This window comes from Vipera berus (genome assembly GCF_964194415.1).
Source record: "Vipera berus genome assembly, chromosome: 2".
NCBI lineage: Eukaryota > Metazoa > Chordata > Lepidosauria > Squamata > Viperidae > Vipera > Vipera berus.
In genome coordinates, this window is record NC_138203.1 from 154687794 (window position 1) to 154705225 (window position 17432).

Genomic DNA, 17432 nt, shown 5'->3' on the forward strand with positions numbered 1-17432 from the left:
CAATGTAAGAACAATAAGTTCCAATAATATTCATTCTTTAGTGCTTAGTTAGAGAAAAAAAAGACTTCTCATAAAAAAGGTAACTAAAGGCTTTATTACTATTGTCTATTTCAACTATTCAGCAAAGGTTAAGTGGACTCATGTTTATCATAATTTCTTGATGTCATCCTCTAGAACAGCACATTTCAACTAGGCAATCTCTGGATACTTCATTATTACATTTATATGCTGCTACAAATGGGATAATAATTTCCATGTCTACCCACTGGCTATGCTAGCTGGGAGATTTGGGATTTTTGTAGCCATAACTCATTTGGATGGGAACTAAGCTGAGGAAGGTTGCTCAGTTAATATGTAAGTATTTTTAAACTTTTAAGAAAATTAAAAAAAACTATTCACTAAAAAACTAAGCTGACAATATACAATTTTTTAAATCTCATGCAAGACTAATTAAATCTTGGAATTCAAGTCTTTGCATCTTAAAAAATGAAGAAACTAATCCACTCTGGTCTTTTTATGAAGAATAATACCAGAACATTTAATTATTTACACTTTTCTTCTTTTTACTGAGGAAACAATTTTCTAATTAGTCTTAGCATAAAAATGAGAACCAAGTATCCTACCATTGTCTAACTAGTACATTTTACTGTGAGGTTTCCTGCTAAATAATTTGATATAGGACATACCAAAAGAGTTACGTAGTTGTACATAGGAAAACCTGCTATTCAAGCTTCCTTTACTGCCTGGCTGGCATAGAGGTTTGTTTTAATTTGTCTGCAGAGAAGGTTCTGGGGTTGTTGTTTTTTTTCCATTTTGAATTACAATTCCCTCATTTTCCTTAAACCTGAATCTTGAAGACTGCTGGATAATTTGAAAACAGGGGAGGGCATGTTGCTGTCAGCCCTTCTATAGTTACTCCATTAGATCAGTGGCCTACAGCTGAACTGATTAATGAACATGTGCTTTGTATCTTAGCACCTTTTTGTTCTAAATACCATGACAGAACATAGTATTTGCATGTCACTGCCTGTACATTTACATTTTTGTCTAGTTGCTTTATTTTATTTATTTAAAATGGCTCTAATGCTTCCTCAGGCTTTCTCACTACAGAGCTAATGGCAAAAACAAACAAACAAAAAAAAAGACATCCCCCAATAAATAATACATATAAAAATAATATCCTTGGGGGACTTCCGGTGGCTGCGCGGCGACGGAGACAGCCTTCCCGGGCTGCCCGCGGCTCAGCTGAGTGTTTTTTCGCCCGAAACAGCGCCGATCAGCTGTTCGGGCGAATTTGAAGCCCCCTCCTCGGGAGAAGAGGAGGGGGTGAGGCCCCAGGTAGGGGTTGAGTTCTCCGGGGCCGCCTGAGCTTGGAGCTTGGGCGGCTGAAGGATTGAACTCCCCCGAAGCCTGGGTTGCTCCCAGCTGGCCAGCGTCTCTGCTCCGGATTTCTTGGAGCAGAGCCAGGCGTCTGCGACCACCCCTGCCTGAAGAAAGGACTATGGATTAAAAGGAGCAGGCAGAGCGGTACAAGAGGAAAAGGTGAAGAGGATTATTTTATTTTACTCTCGAGCTTGATGGACTTTTTAAACTTTAAGTGAAAGTGCGTCACAATTGAAAGTTAAAGATGGCGACTAAACCTCCCCCTAAAACTCTTCGGAGTGGTGGATCTTCTCCGGTGCAACAATCATCATTACAGGCGTTGCATCCTCCTGATGTATTGACACCGAAGGATTTACGAGATGCTCTGGATAAACATGCCCAGGTACTTTTGGAATCAATCAACCAATCAATGGGTGATAAATTTGCACAGATGGAGGAGAAATTGGAGAAACTGGAGGAGAGAATAGAAGAGAGGATGGAACAGAAGTGCAGCGTGATGAAGGTAGACATTTTGTCCAAAGTGCATAAAGTGGCGGAATGTGTGGAAGATTTGGATGAAAAAGTGGATGATTTGATTCAAAAGAATGCCATATTAGAAGCAAAAGTACGGGAGAATGAAGATTTAAGAGATAAAATGGAAAGAGAATTAAGTCTTGCTCAATATCACCAGATGCAGTTTGCTGTTAGAATTAGAGGCTTAAAAGAGAATACTAAGGAAGATCTAAAGCAGCTGGTTTCTGAGGCTCTTGAAGTGGTACTGAATCAGCCAGCATCTGAAATAAGAGAAGGTATGGATAAAGTGTTTCGTGTGAACTCATGGATTGCTAGACAGAGAAAGTTGCCTAGAGATGTGGTGGTTTACTTTGCTAAAAGAGAAATTAGAGATGAAGTTATACAAGCTGCCTATGATGCTAAAGTTGTGATTGCTGATCAAGAAGTCTTGGTTTTAAAAGAAATTCCTCCAAAGATTTTAAGGAGAAGGAAGGACTTTACATTTCTTGTGCAAGAGCTCAAGCAACGAGATATAAGGTTCAGATGGGAGATTCCAGAGGGGCTGATGGTGATGCATGAAGGTAAAAGGTATCGGCTGATTACTGTGAAGCAAGCGCGTGACTTCTACAATAACGTTTTAAAAGCAACCCCATTAACACTTCTGGAAGCTGCAAAGGGATCTGGAGAAGGAGAACATCAGGAGGTTGAAATAGAGGAAAACGGTGCTGGAGGAGATCAAGCTATAACTTCTTTGGATGATCCTAGAGAGCAAAGGGTAACGCGTGCTGCTTTAAAACGAGCAAAGAAAATAAAAGAACAAGACCAGCAAAAGTTTTTGGAATTTTCACAACGTACTTACAGCCAAGCAGTGGGAGGAGCACGGCCTAAAGAAGACAGTCCTGTCAAAGCAGTGCTCCAAGAGCTTTGGGAGGATATGCATGGCAACTAAATTTTTAACTTGGAACGTTAATGGACTAAATTCACCACAGAAGAGGAAGAAAGTTTTTCAATATTTAAAACAATTCAAGATAGATGTTATATGTTTGCAAGAAACGCATATTAGAGTTTTGGATCAAAAGTATTTATCGAATTCAAGGTTGGGTACGCAATTTGTCGCTTCTGCAATGAATAAGAAAAATGGAGTGGTTGTTTATGTTAAAAGTGCCTTAACAGCAGACTTAATTGAAGCAGATAAGCTTGGAAGATACGTTATGATAGAGCTGCTGTTAGAAGGTAAAAAGACGCTTTTAGTTGGACTATATGCACCTAATCAACAACAAGCTGACTTTTTTAGTTTGCTTCATACAAAGCTTACCCAGTTGGATTATAAATCTTTTATTTTTATGGGGGATTGGAATGGTGTTTTGGATGTACAGATGGACAAGGCTGGAGCTTTTAAGCGCATTCCAAGTCATGCTAGACTGCCTAAATCTTTTTTTGAAATGAAGGATGACTTGGAATTGCGAGATATTTGGCGTGAGAGACACTTGCAGGAAAAGGATTACACTTTTTATTCTGATAGACATCAATCTTTTTCGAGGATTGATTTTATTTTGTTGACTAATGATTTTTTTTTGAGGACTAAAAAGGTGAAGATTTGCGCAAGAACTATCTCTGATCATAGTCCAGTTTGGTTAGAGATTGATAAGGAGAAAAGGGATAGGCGCTCGTGGCGCGTCAATGAGAATTTGTTTAGAAATCAGAGAAATGTGGAGGAATGCAAACAGCGGATGAAGGATTTTTTTGAAATTAATATGAACAAGGGTACCTCTATGGATATGGTCTGGGATGCTAGCAAGGCCTACATGAGAGGGGTGTTGATATATATGAATAATAAACATAGACGTGCTGTGGAAGCTAGGAGGAAAGAACTGGAGAATGAAATAAAGGAAAAAGAAAAGGCTTTGATTTTGAACTCAGAGGATGTGAAGACTAAGGAGGCTATTAAACTGTTAAGAGGACAATTTGATAAATTAATGGCTGACCAAGTGGCAACCAATCTGCGGTTTGCCAGGCATAATACTTTTTGTAACGCTAATAAACCAGGTAGATGGTTAGCTTATAGATTGAGGAAAAAACAAAGGGCTTCTAATATAGATAAGATTGAGCATAAAGGAAGGGTTGTGTTTCAACAGGATCTTATCAAGGACGCTTTTGTGGATTTTTATTCTAAATTATATGCTAAGGAGAAAATTAATGAAAAAGACATTGATATATATTTGGAGAATGCTAGCATCCCGGTTCTTACGCAAGTACAAAAAGAGGGGATTAATCAATTGATTACAGAAGAAGAAATTTTTACAGCAATTAAGGAACTGAAGGTGGATAAAGCACCAGGTACGGATGGTTTGACTGCGGCCTATTACAAAAATTTACAATTAGAGATGATAAAACCGTTAAAGGAACTGTTCCAGACAATCCAGAGGGGGGGAAAGGTGCCCCCGTCTTGGAGAACAGCTTTTATTTCCTTGATTCCGAAGGAAGACCAAGATGCTACTCAAGTTAAAAATTACAGACCGATATCGCTTTTAAATACAGATTACAAGATATTTGCTAAGGTTTTGGCTAATAGACTGATGAGGGTTCTGCAACAGGTGATTCATGGGGACCAAACAGGATTTATTAGTGGTAGGCAAATGAAAAATAATGTGAGGCATATAGTTGATGTGTTAGAGTTTTTGGAAAGGAACAACCAGATCTCTGCGGCGCTAATTTTTTTAGATGCTGAAAAAGCTTTTGATCAATTGAATTGGCAATTTTTGTTGAAAGTTTTAGACAAAATGGATTTTGGGGAAAATTTTGTGCAACCGATCAGGGCATTATATCAAAAACAAACTGCCCGAATTATAGTTAATAATAGTTTGGCAGAAGCATGTAATATTGAGAAGGGCACAAGGCAAGGGTGTCCGTTATCGCCCTTGTTATTTGTGTTAACATTAGAGATATTATTGACTAAAATACGGAATTCGGAAAAAATTAAGGGGATACAAATTAGAGATCAGGATTATAGATTGAGAGCATTCGCAGATGATCTGGTTGTTACAGTGACTCAGCCAGAGAACTCTGTTGTGGACCTGATGGAGATAATAACACAATATGGGAAGGTTTCTGGATTTAAAGTTAATACACAGAAAACCAAAATTTTGGCCAGAAATATGACAGTTTCGCAAAAGGCTCTCTTAGAAGGACTAACTGGATTTGAGATTGTTAAAAGGGTTAAATATTTGGGGGTGCTTTTGTCGCCCTCTAATACAAAGTTATATAAAAATAATTATGAAAAACTATGGGGGAGAATTCAAAAAGAATTGGAGAGTTGGGAAAAATTGCAATTGTCTTTGTTGGGACGGATTGCAGCAGTGAAAATGAATGTCCTGCCTAAATTTTTATTTTTATTTCAAATGATACCGATTCTTAAGAAAGACTCTAATTTGGAGGAATGGCAGCGAGGTATCAATAAATTTGTGTGGGCAGGGAAAAAGCCACGAGTTAAACTTAAGATTATGCAGGATACTCGTGAGAGAGGTGGGCTTAAAATGCCCAATTTTAAATTATATTATGAAGCTGCTGCATTAGTAGGAATAAGTGATTGGATTAATTTGACACAAGAGAGATTATTAAATCTTGAGGGCCATGACTTGTTGTTTGGCTGGCATGCATATTTGTTGTATGATAAGAAGGTAGACAATGTGTTTAGAGTGCATATTTTAAGACAGGCATTGCTGAGAGTCTGGAAGAAGTATAGACATAAGTTAGATTGCAAGATACCACTGTGGGCAATTCCAAAACACGCAATAGAAAATATACATGCTGGTTTCAAACATGATGTGACTACGTACAAGGAGATCCTAAGTTTGGAAAGAAATGTCTGGTGTTTGAAATCATATAGCCTCTTGCGAGAAGAGAAGGTTGTTCAAAACTGGTTTCAATATACTCAGTTACGGGCCAGGTGGAAAGAAGACCAGAAAAATGGTTTTACAATGACTGATGAAAATTTGATAAAGCAAATTAGAAATCAGGGACCCGCGCATATTAAACGGATATATCTTGCGCTGATAGAGATTGATTCGGAAACAGAACTTGTTAAGGATTGTATGATAAAATGGGCCCAAAACATCCAGGAAGTTATCACAATGGACACGTGGGAAAAGATTTGGGTGAGGAACGTAAAATTCACACAAGCTCAAAATGTAAGAGAGAACTTTTACAAAATGTTTTATAGATGGCATCTAGATCCTAAAAAGCTTGCAAGTATGTATCCGAATTATCAGCCTAAATGTTGGAGGTGCGGTGATGAAGACGCAACATATTTTCACATATGGTGGACTTGTAAAAAGGTTAAGGCTTTTTGGATAAAAGTCTGGTGGAACATGCAGAAGATTTTTAAACAGAGGATAAAGTTTTGTCCGCAACTTTTTTTGTTGGGAATAATTACAGATGCTACAGTTGTGGACACTAAGTTGATGTTGAATTTTATTACGGCAGCAAGACTTTTGATAGGTCAGTATTGGAAGAAAGAGGAACTGCCGACCATAGAAGAGTGGACTTTAAAGGTTTCCGACCTGGCAGAAATGGCGAAGATTTCGGCCTATTTGAAAGATCACTCGCAAGAACGCTATATTATGGAATGGAGAAAATGGATTGAGTTTATCCAGAACAAGTATAGGGTTAAGAAGTTTTATGTAGCATTTGAATAAGTCTTCTTTCTTTTTTTCTTTTTTTCTTTTAGTTTTTTTATATATATTCAATATTACTAAGGTTTGTTTTATCCTATATAAGCTAGAGAGTGATGGATTTTAGAGTTTATAGTTGTTAGTATATGGTTGTTTATGATTGTTTTTTTTTATATACCTTGTATTTAGCTCTGGGAAGTCGGGGGGGGGAGGGGGGGAGGGGGGAGAGGTAGGGGGGAGGGAGAAGGGAGGGGGAGGGGGGGTTTTAAAGGAAAATTGTATGTTAAAACTTTTCAATAAAAAAAAATAATATCCTTGGTATTATAACATAACATCCTTAATTTAAAACAATCTATCAGAATACTCAATAAATTTCATCTATTCTGATTGTGCTAACATATATCTCAGATAATCTGTTCCTTAATTCTACCCTCCCAGAGAATCTTTGAAAAAAACAAAATTTTAATAGCTTTGTAAGAATCACAAATGGGAATATAGTTCTAGCACTAGAGCTCCTGAAAACAAGTCCCTTCCTGCTGAGTGTGAGAAGATACGGAGAGACTCAGCAAGCATCTTCTGCAAGTACAGTATGCCTTGGGATGGGTAGATTCTCTTTGTGTCAACTCTATATGGTAGATCAAACTAAGAAACTAATGCCATATTGGCCAGGAATACTTTTTATTGTCACATCTGTAGTAACAGAATCTTGCAAGTCTGAAAGTGCTACCCCCTCCTTCATCAATTTATCTTTGTGTAAATTAGGGAGGGGCCTAGATCAGGAGTCTTCAAACTTGGCCCATTTATGACTTGTGGACTTCAACTCCCAGAATTCCTCAGCCAGCATGCCTGGCTGAGGAATTCTGGGAGTTGAAGTCCACAAGTCATAAAAGGGCCAAGTTTGAAGACCCCTGGTCTAGATCTATCTAATTAGTTTCTTGGAATGGGCTCAAGACCACCTTATATGACTGTTGCTTTTGTAGCAGCTCTTCCTTCTCTCCTTCAAGACCATTGCCAATGCCCTCTACAGTTTGGAGAAAACCAGATTCCTTAAGCCTTGTAACTCTTTCTAAACTATTACCAATGTCCTGCACTGTGCTAAAAAAATAATTGGGCAGACAATGCAGCTGCCACAGTATCATGTTATATTGGCTACAGCTAGTAGATCCAGTTAGCATGTAAGCAGCTAATTCTGCACCCATTGAGGTTTCCAAATGGTCTTCATATGGAGTGCATTACAATTGCCCATACATGTGGGGGAAAGGGCATTGCCAAAATCTCCTGCCCCAGGAATGCTAGTGAAGGGATTTTTATTATGCTTAAGGTTGATGTTAGTAATATTGATATTAGTAGTGATACTTTGTAATCATCTTTATGTGCAAGCAGCTTTGTAAGTGCTTTATATTGGGAAATTAGTTATATAAAAGCAAATGTTTCATGCTTTAGGTACAGGGGATTGCTTACATGAAAAGAGCATGGTAAGGGGAGGGGGGAAAGGAGCTGTAGTAGAGCCTGGGTTGTTGTGTATGAGTCATCATCTAGGAATTATTTTTCTGTACCTTTTGGTTCCTAGTACCAAGACCAGATCTCTTTGTTCTGAAGGGGTATAAAAGGTGGAAGACATCTTTCCTGGTTGCTGCCTTCATCACTCTACCAGCCAGGAAGAGAGATGTGGCCACCCAACTCTATTTTGATCAAAGTAAAAGTTGTTTGCTTGCTGAAACCTCGGCTCTGGAGTTTCTTTTGGCTCTTTTAAATTCCTGAGTAATGCTGGGGCAATTGTGAGGCTAAGTGTAAAACCTTACACTAGCAATTGGCATCCCAGCTGTGGTTATTTAGCATCTTATTGTTACAAGTGAATGTTAAAAGACAATTCCTACACTTCTACCATTTATATAGCTCTATATAAACTTGACTTCTAACAGTTTTATAGTATAAATGTTTTCAGCAGCATTAATGCATGCAGCTTTTCAAGTAGCTGTTAACTCTTCCAATATGAGAAAGCTAAAAAAAATAGGTTTAGCTATCATCTGCAAATCATCTCTCTTCTTCCCTAGGCAGAAAAAAAATGGGTGATTTTCTAATTTTTCTGACGGATTGGCCAGTATTTAGAAAATTGAGCTGAAAAATCAGCCGGATAACCAGAGAAGCTTTTAAGCAGAGATTGAAAACACTGGGGAGAAGCAGTATAGATCATGGTTGAGAAACAAGAGTTCACAGAGAAGAATAATTAGATGTAAGATAGGAGAAGAAAACAGTAAATGGAAGCATGCAAATGTGGATAAATCGGGGAAAAAAGGAGGTTCACCGAGATAACATGAAGGTGATGCTGTGTTTACCCATTTGAAGGGAAGTCAGAATATAAATGAAAATAAACAAGTAGCAGAAGCAATAAATGATTATTAATCCGGAAAGAAATGTGTATAAGCAGCAAATCTAAGAAGAAACCAACTGACATTCAGGAATAAGTAGTGGTGGGATTTTGCAGATTTGCCCCTAACTGACCTGGATCAGTGAGAAATAGTGTATGATTTAGATCAGGGGTAGGCAACCTCGGCTCTTTTATGACTCATGGACTTCAACTCCCAGAATTCCTGAGTCAGCTGACTCAGGAATTCTGGGAGTTGAAGTCCATGAGTCATAAAAGAGCCGAGGTTGCCTACCCCTGATTTAGATATATGTAGTCATGACTTGGGGGACATGGTGGCTCATTGGGTTAGGACACTGAGCTTGTTGATCAGAAGGTGGGCAGTTTGGCGGGTCGAATCCTGAGTGCCGCGTAGCAGAGTGAGCGCCTGTTACTCATCCCAGCTTCTGCCAACCTAGCCGTTCAAAAGCATGTAAAAATGCAAGTAGAAAAATAGGGACCACTACGGTGGCAAGGTAACAGCGTTCCGTGTGCCTTTGGCGTCTAGTCATGCCGGCCACATGACCACGGAGACGTCCTCGGACAAGTGCTGGCTCTTCGGCTTTGAAACAGAGATGAGCACTGGCCCCTAGAGTCGGAAACGACTAGCACGCATGTGCGGGGGAACCTTTACATTTTTAGTCATGACTTGTTGGTCAAATTCACTTATCACCCTCACTACCTCTGTTCGGTAAGACACATCCTCTCTTTAAATCAGCTTCCATGAGTTGTCAGCTTCATATCCTGTCTCTGCAAACTGAAGTTGGGTCTACCTCCCACACAATACCTGGGAATAATCTCTTTTGGATGCTCTGCAAACTTTCTTGGATAAAAGAAAGCTGGAAGAAGGCTGTGGTAACAATTCTTTGGATCTTTGGCAAATGGGGCACTTCTTTAATGAGTGGGGAAGGCACTTAATAACAAGGACTGTTACTTTATTCTCAGGATCTTGGAATATAAGAATAACATTTAGGGACTTAAAATGTACGGTGGAATCCAGCAGCAGAAACCTGATAGAAACTGTGTAAAATCATTGCAAAACAAAGGGAGCCAATGGAAACCACGGTGGTGTTAAATAGCCATATTTATTCCCTCTCTTGTTGCAGACTGTTACACTGAGGCATTGCCTGTTACTTCTTTTATAGAACTTCATGGGAGATTCTGCCAAAACTAAACAGACCTAGCCATAGAAATTTGGCAGCCAAATAGGTAGAGACTCCAGGGGCTGCCCAAAAACTGATTATATTTTATGGACTATTCACCTTTGGTACAGATATACGTGGGTTTTCAACTGTGTAAAATTGAAATCTTGTTAATTAAAATAGCAAAATGATTGATTCAAAATTTCTGGGGGGGTAATACAATGGATCACATTCATATATGAAAATCCAAACACTGTTTCTCTAAAAAGAAACAAATCACACAAAAATCCTTTTCTAACCACCAATGCCCATTTAGATAGGCTTTGGGTTTTTCACTTACGGAGAAGATATTCAGAGCTATCGTGATCATAGTCGTTGTCTTCGGGGAAATGGTTGATTCGAAAACAGTGTCCCTTGTATATCCCTGCAAAATAAGAAAACATCCAAAGAAATCAATTGAGGGAGGCTTTCCTGGAGATTTATTCAGCCAAAAGAATCAAGATTTCTGAAATATTTGAATTCTCCCTTGATTTCAACAAGTGATTATAATAATATTTTGGGAGACTTATTAAAAAACAGAAAGAACTCTGTTAATGCAAACATACCTCATCTTGTTGGCTTTGTCCAAAAGCAAGACTAGAACTCATAGCCTCCATGTGTCTAGCCCTGTGCCTTTAACCGCTATGCCAAACTGGCTTTCAATTTCATTATATAATGTTTGAAAAGTTTTGATTTTACAGTAAACTTTTTGAATTGATGGTGTATCTGGCCCATAAACTCTTCATAATGCTCCCTCCCTTCCAATATATGAACATTCAGGAGTCTTAAAGTACCATTTTTTTCTTTTATTTCCTGTCTTTTTTTAAATTGGATTTGTACCGTCGTCTACATTAAACTTCCAGACTTGTGCCATAGTCCAGGGCCCATTTGACTGACATACTTAAAATTTTTCTTGAACAGAACAACATCTGCACAAGATCTTTTAATTCCTTTCCTCAATAAGGCAAGATGGAATTGGTCTTTTCACAGCCACCTCACATCTAGTTGATGTGGAAACCAGTGAGTGCCTTGTCATACTGTGCTTCAATGTGATTCTGCCATCTAGGAACACCTACCTAGTTAAGAAGAATATAAATAGAAAATCCTCAAGCACAATTTATTTGTCCCCGTAAAAAGAAATATAGTTTTATTGCTACATTTTTCATGAAAGAAGAGAGCCAACTTGCTTTTCACTTTTTAAAAACTAGCTGATAGGATCTCCACACATATTCATTTTAGATTAGAACATATGCAGAATTGGTTTATATTACCAAGCAATCCTGTATCTGTCTTTTCAGAAGAAAAATCCCTCTCATGGACAAGGTAAATTGCATAGGATTGAATTCTTGATGTACTTAATAGCTGTGCCATAAACAATTAAATTTTACATTGTGTCAAAACAGGCAAGCCCATAACATAACCAGCCAGTCCTTTGGTTGCAAGTAACAATAAATTTAACAATAATAATTATAGCAATAACAACTCCCGGTTTGGAGGCCCAGTACATATTGTGCAGTGTCCAATTTTCTCAAATCCTTGTTTCCAATCTTTCTCAGGCAATCTGCTGTTATAATTTGCACATTGTCAGATCATAAGCAACAGGTCTCTTGATCTGAGCCTCTCCTTCTTGATCTCTTACAGAAGTAGACCATCTTTCCCCACTCTCTCCTTCAAAGGAGGCTTTAATTTAAATGTCTTGATGAAATTTCAGTTTTGTGAGATTCTGTAAGGAGGTGTCGTATGCATGGTATACACACCAAGGTAATTGGCAGCATGTGCTTTGTGGAGATTGAGGCACCACAGATTTGATCTTTGGAATAACAAGGGGAAAACAGTGGTTGGAGGGAGATGAAATCTGAAAGGAAAAACAACTACTTGGAGGAGATAAACACTCACACATTTGGTTTTGAGATGCTGAAAAGAGGAAGTTGCTCTGTGGGTTAGGAAATAATATTTCCATGAGGAAAAATGCACAGAAGGAAAGAAGTTGCATCAACCAATTATTGCTTGAGATTCTGCAAGTTGGGATAATTATCCAGATGTCTGACCACATGCTGCTGGTTGGCATATGGTCCATCTTAAAGTCTTAGCCATACCAGAGACAGGGTTTTTACTGGAAAGAGACTGTAACTGCATCTGTGTGCAATGACAAATGTTACTATATATTTCGTGAAAAAGCCTTGGAGCATGTGTTCTCTTGCCCCTCCTGCTCCTGCAAGGCTACAGGAGGAGATAATCCATCTTTCTCTTCTATTTTCAGTTATATTTAATACATCTGAATCCTAAAATGTCTATTGAAACAAGCCAGTTTTGCAAGTCATTGAAATGGGCTTGCTTCTTCTCCTAAGCTAGAGACTTTCCTGTGAGCCCATTCAGACAGCTTAATGGCTGATCAATCCATTCTGCAAATGCTGATAACATAATTATGAAAATTTGTTAGTAAGTAGATATCAGGGAAGATAATTACAAGCATTTGGAGTTATATCAATCAGCTTCCATTCTTGCTGTGTTAATAACTCGACTGCATTTCAAATAAGCTCTTTTCTTATGGCTGCTACTCCCAAGTGTGATGGTGTCATTGTGCTTATTAAAAAAAGGAAAATCACATCCCAATCCTTTACCTTGTTATGAATCCCCTTTCCACAGATAAATGTGATGGAAAGGATTAGTCTAATTACAAAAATTCTCATTTGGGGAATAGGAGTGACATCAAAATACAAACTCAGTTGCAAGTGACCTGTTATCTGATCAAAACAATGTGATGATCTTAAGAGGCAACATACATCTGTCTCAGAACCAAAGAGGAGGCTGGTAAAACTAGAGCATTTGCAAAAGAATTATAGGAAAAAATAGAAAACACTGTAGGCTGTGGAGTAAAGGAGAACAAAAAATCCCAATCTTACATATTCTCCAGTTGATTGAAGGATGGTGCCCATCATAACTATTGATTTGAAGATTTCCCTGTTGAATTTATACTGTTTTTTACAGTTACACGTTATCCAGAATTCACCAAGAAAGGGGCAGATTATACATACCATAAACAAACAAGCAAATAGAATTTTTTTTTAAGTTTCAATATGTCTTTTTTATTATTTTCAACTGCAAACTTCCTGATATCCTCCTTAAACTACTGGTGCTTATGTTTACAGAGTCCTCCTGTCACAAGTCTTTACCTCTACCCTTATTTCTTCCTACAATCCTGTCTGTTCCTTATGTTCATCTGAACAGAGCTTTGTTTTGGTTTCTCACTCCAGGTTGCTGTATCCAGGATTTTAGCCTTTAGAATCTGGACCTACTATTCTGGAAACCAGCACCTTAACGTCAGGCCCAAAGAACCAAGCACAACACACGCAGTTACTATTGAATAGTTTCTGTATTGTTCTTCATTTACAGACAAAATCTTGCCAGACTATTTATTTTATTTTTTTTATTTATTTTAATCCCATTTATATCCCGCCCTTCTCCGAAGACTCAGGGCAGCTTACAATTTAAAGCACAAATCAATGTGCTTAGCAATAGCCTTCATTCTATGTATATGCCTGCTTATTAGGGCTTTCGGCCCCATCTCAAGCGGCATTATTACAAAGTCAGCTTATTGCCCCCAACAATCTGGGTCCTCATTTTACCTGCCTTGGAAGGATGGAAGGCTGAGTCAACCTTGAGCCTGGTGGGATGCGAACCTGCACTAATTGCAGGCAGCTGGTGTTACTTAAGGAGGCATTAGCCCACTGCTCCACCAAGACTAAAGCAATTAGCTGCATAACTATAGATATACTGCGCAAATTGCAAGGGATGGTCTGTCCTTGCCTTCTTCCTGCCTACCAGATATTCCAAGTTCTGCCTTCTAGGAAAGAGCCCCTCCCTTCTGGGACTCCAGACTACACCCTACCACACCCTTCTCTGTAGAAATCTGATGGCCTTTAAAATGGACTTAAATTTCATTTTATTTCATTAATGTGTTAATGAAATGTCTGGTTGTTCCACACTCCTTTTATTTATCTGATGTTCTAGGTAATAACTGTTTACACTAGACGTACATTCATTCAATTCTATCCCCAGGATGTTTTTAAAATTTATTGTGATATTGGTTTGCTTTATGTTAATATTTGTTTATTGGAATCAAAATTGTTTTTGTGGCTCGATTTGTTATCATTTAGTAGCACACCTTGATCAATGAGGACCCAGAGTGTTGGGAGCAATATGCTAACTCTATAAACCACTTAGAGAGGGCTGTAAAGCACTGGGAAGTGGTAAATAAGTTTAAGTGCTATTGCTATTAGTATGGTTAATCACAGAGTCAGCCAAATGTTTAGACTGGATTTGGCATTTTCATCCACCTACTGAGTCCTTCCCAAGGATCTGGGGTAGGCAGACATTACTGTTTGATGATGTTAAAAGTATCATTGCAGGACATAAGCTATTCCAAGTAAATATGCCTTTTCCAATTGACTGATGGCGATTTTGTCAATGCCGATATTTAAGTAATGTTCAAGTTGTTTTGGGATTACAAGGTGCCATCACTGTTCATATTTCTCTTTGCATTCTTTTTCTGTTTTATTTTTACTTGCAGGTCTTTGTAGTGTGATTTTTTTTCCAGTTCTTTCTTTTCTATTCTGCTGTCTTTAGGTTTGACCATATCCACTATCCAGACTAAAGGAAAATAAATAAAGGTTATTCTTTTATAAATTGTATAAAATGTAACACCAATGAATTGTATAAAATGTAACACTAAGATGTGGGGCTATCTACAGTATTTCCTGCTTAGAGAATTCACACATGGTAATCAATAAAGTTCTTTTGAAATGTTAAAAAGGATACTCACCTCAAGAAGGTGAGTAAAACAAGATAGTGTAGTGACGGATGTAAGGAAGTTGCTACAATAAGTCTTTTGGATGTAAAAGTTCAAAGAAGATCTTTTAGAAATGTAAATGACTTCAAAGACTAACTGAAGTTTCTTAGGGGGGCATGTATCGAGAAAAGAAAGTATAAATGCCTAGTTTGAAACTTGCTCAGGGCGCTCTTTGAACTCAATCCAACTTGGGAAGGGTCTAAGAGGCCGCGTTTGCAAACGCTTTCTTTCTTTCTTATTTTCTTTCTTATTTTCAATTTCTTTTCAATAAATCTTTGTTTTTGTTAACCAGACTTGTCTTTGAGTTGTGAGTATCAAAAATTGGGTTTTTAAATCTCACAAGTCTTTGACAATTGTTATGCCTGAGGTGATGTTATCATCATCATCATCATCATCATCATTTTATTTATAAGTAGGCTTGATTTTTTTTATCTCCACCTGAGCTTGAATTTCGATCTGAATAAAATTCTGGGTTCCATAACAGATAGTCTCTTAGTGATATTCTAATAACTTTGAGCTAGACTGAATCCAGTCTTTCTCAAGTTGGTGCCTTCCATTTGCACTTAGATTACTATTCTCATTAAATTCAAGATGTCATGAAAACAGCCAATGTGACAAACATATATTTATCTGTTTGTTGATATTGCTGTCAAGTCTGGCATTATAATAAACTAAACAAACTGGCAGTACTATAAAATAACCCGTGCTCTGAGTATCAAAAATTTCTTTATACTGTTTGCTCAAATTGGCACAATCTAAAATATTTGCAATTTGAATACAATTTTGGTCAAATCTATGATACTGCACTTTGCATTTTGCCTTACTGGAAGCATGCAGAACCACTTAAGCAAATTTTCACTCTCTGTACGTGATATGTCTGTAGTCTGAATTCTGGTGGCACAAAGTGGTCACCACGCTGTGGCTACAGCAAACAATGCAACAAAAAGGCTGCAGATTCAACTTTTGGAATCTTTACAGTCTGAAGTATTTCAGTTCCAATCCAGAGGATCCATCAAATCTTTTATAATACAAATGAAATACAACTTTTGCCCTGTACCAGGGCTTTATATAATAGCATTCTCTAATAGCCATTATAAATCAACCTAACTCAGTGATATATATTGTTTTTGTTGGTTATACCAGATGGAGCATTTTAAAAAATTCCTTTCATTAGTTCTTTCATATGCCAAGCATAAACATTTCAATATGCATTCTATTACTTAGGAATGCCTTTCATAAAATTCACAATTGGAATATAACTATGTCAGGTTTCAGACAGACAGACAGAAACTTTTGTTCCGTCATTTTCTTTACAGATGCATGTGGTTTTCCATCAAAATTGGCTTCTGTATGAACATAAACATCCATCCCTTTTTATTTGAAAAATAAAATACTATTTTTCCTGATGATAGCAAAGATAATATCAGTGTCCCAAAATATCTAAACTGATCAACATTTCAAATGTTCTACAAGTAGAGCAATGTTGCTGTTAGTAATATAACTATAACTACACTATATTCCCCCTCCTAGGTATTTTTCTTCTACTCAGCATGTTGTGTGCTTATTGGACTACTAGGATCCTGCCCATTTACTTCAATGTTTTTGTATTCTTATTTATGTATCATGGTTGTCCAAGCTTTTGGCTTGCCTTGGCTGCATTGAATAAAGAGGAATTGTTCTGGGCCACTTATAGAATATATATTATAGTTAATGTATAGTTAATGTACATTATATAAATAACAAACTTCCTTTATGTTTTTGTATTTTTTTATTATCTTGTGGGGATGCATCACTAGCTGTTCAGGGCTTCACGTAGCCCAGGGGGTTTAGGATCTTTAGGTTCCCACCATTGGTCATGCCTCCTTCGTCTCCAGCCACCCGCCTCGGCCCATTTACAGCCAGCTTTCCTCCTCTGCTGGCCCTCCCGTGGCCATTGTCCCTGGGTAATGGGCTGCTGGTCCTCCGCCCCTGCCCCATTTGCCCAGACTCCCTTTGGCTACATGGGACAAATAGCCCCCAGGCAATCGGATGGCAGGCGGCAACAATGGTGCTGGGAAGGGCAAGTGAGGGGGCTGTGAGCAGGCTGCAATTGGTGACAGGTTACAGGAGAGAGCAAGATCTTCTGAGGGGAGCGGCAGGCAAGCGTTGCCTACGTGCGGCTGCTGGGAGTGCCTGGGGGGCGCGGTGGGCAAACAGCAAGGGCGGCATGGCTTCTGGTATTGCAGGGGGGCACCGGTGAACAGCAAGGCCAGAGTGGCTTCTGGTGTTGCTGTGGGTTGGACATGCCTGGTATATATGATTATACCTTCTAACCATTATTAGTCTCCTTGATAGCTAAGTAGCCATCATATCTATATTAATCTACAAGGTTCCAAGCCCTGTACTGCAAATAAATCATTTTATGACTGAAAGTTACAAGGTGAATTAATATCATTATTAAATATCTGCTGTCC

General features: G+C 38.2%; 1 protein-coding gene across 1 annotated transcript in view; it reads right to left on the reverse strand.

Moving 5' to 3' along the window:
- CACNG4 (calcium voltage-gated channel auxiliary subunit gamma 4) overlaps positions 1-17432 on the reverse strand; it is a gene marked incomplete at its 3' end in the record, with an annotated part of 105974 nt that overhangs the window by 11856 nt on the left and 76686 nt on the right. The window contains exon 2 of the mRNA XM_081321146.1: positions 10432-10515. Within this exon, the coding sequence (XP_081177272.1) occupies positions 10432-10515 (84 nt within the window). The remainder of the gene's footprint in view (positions 1-10431; positions 10516-17432) is intronic.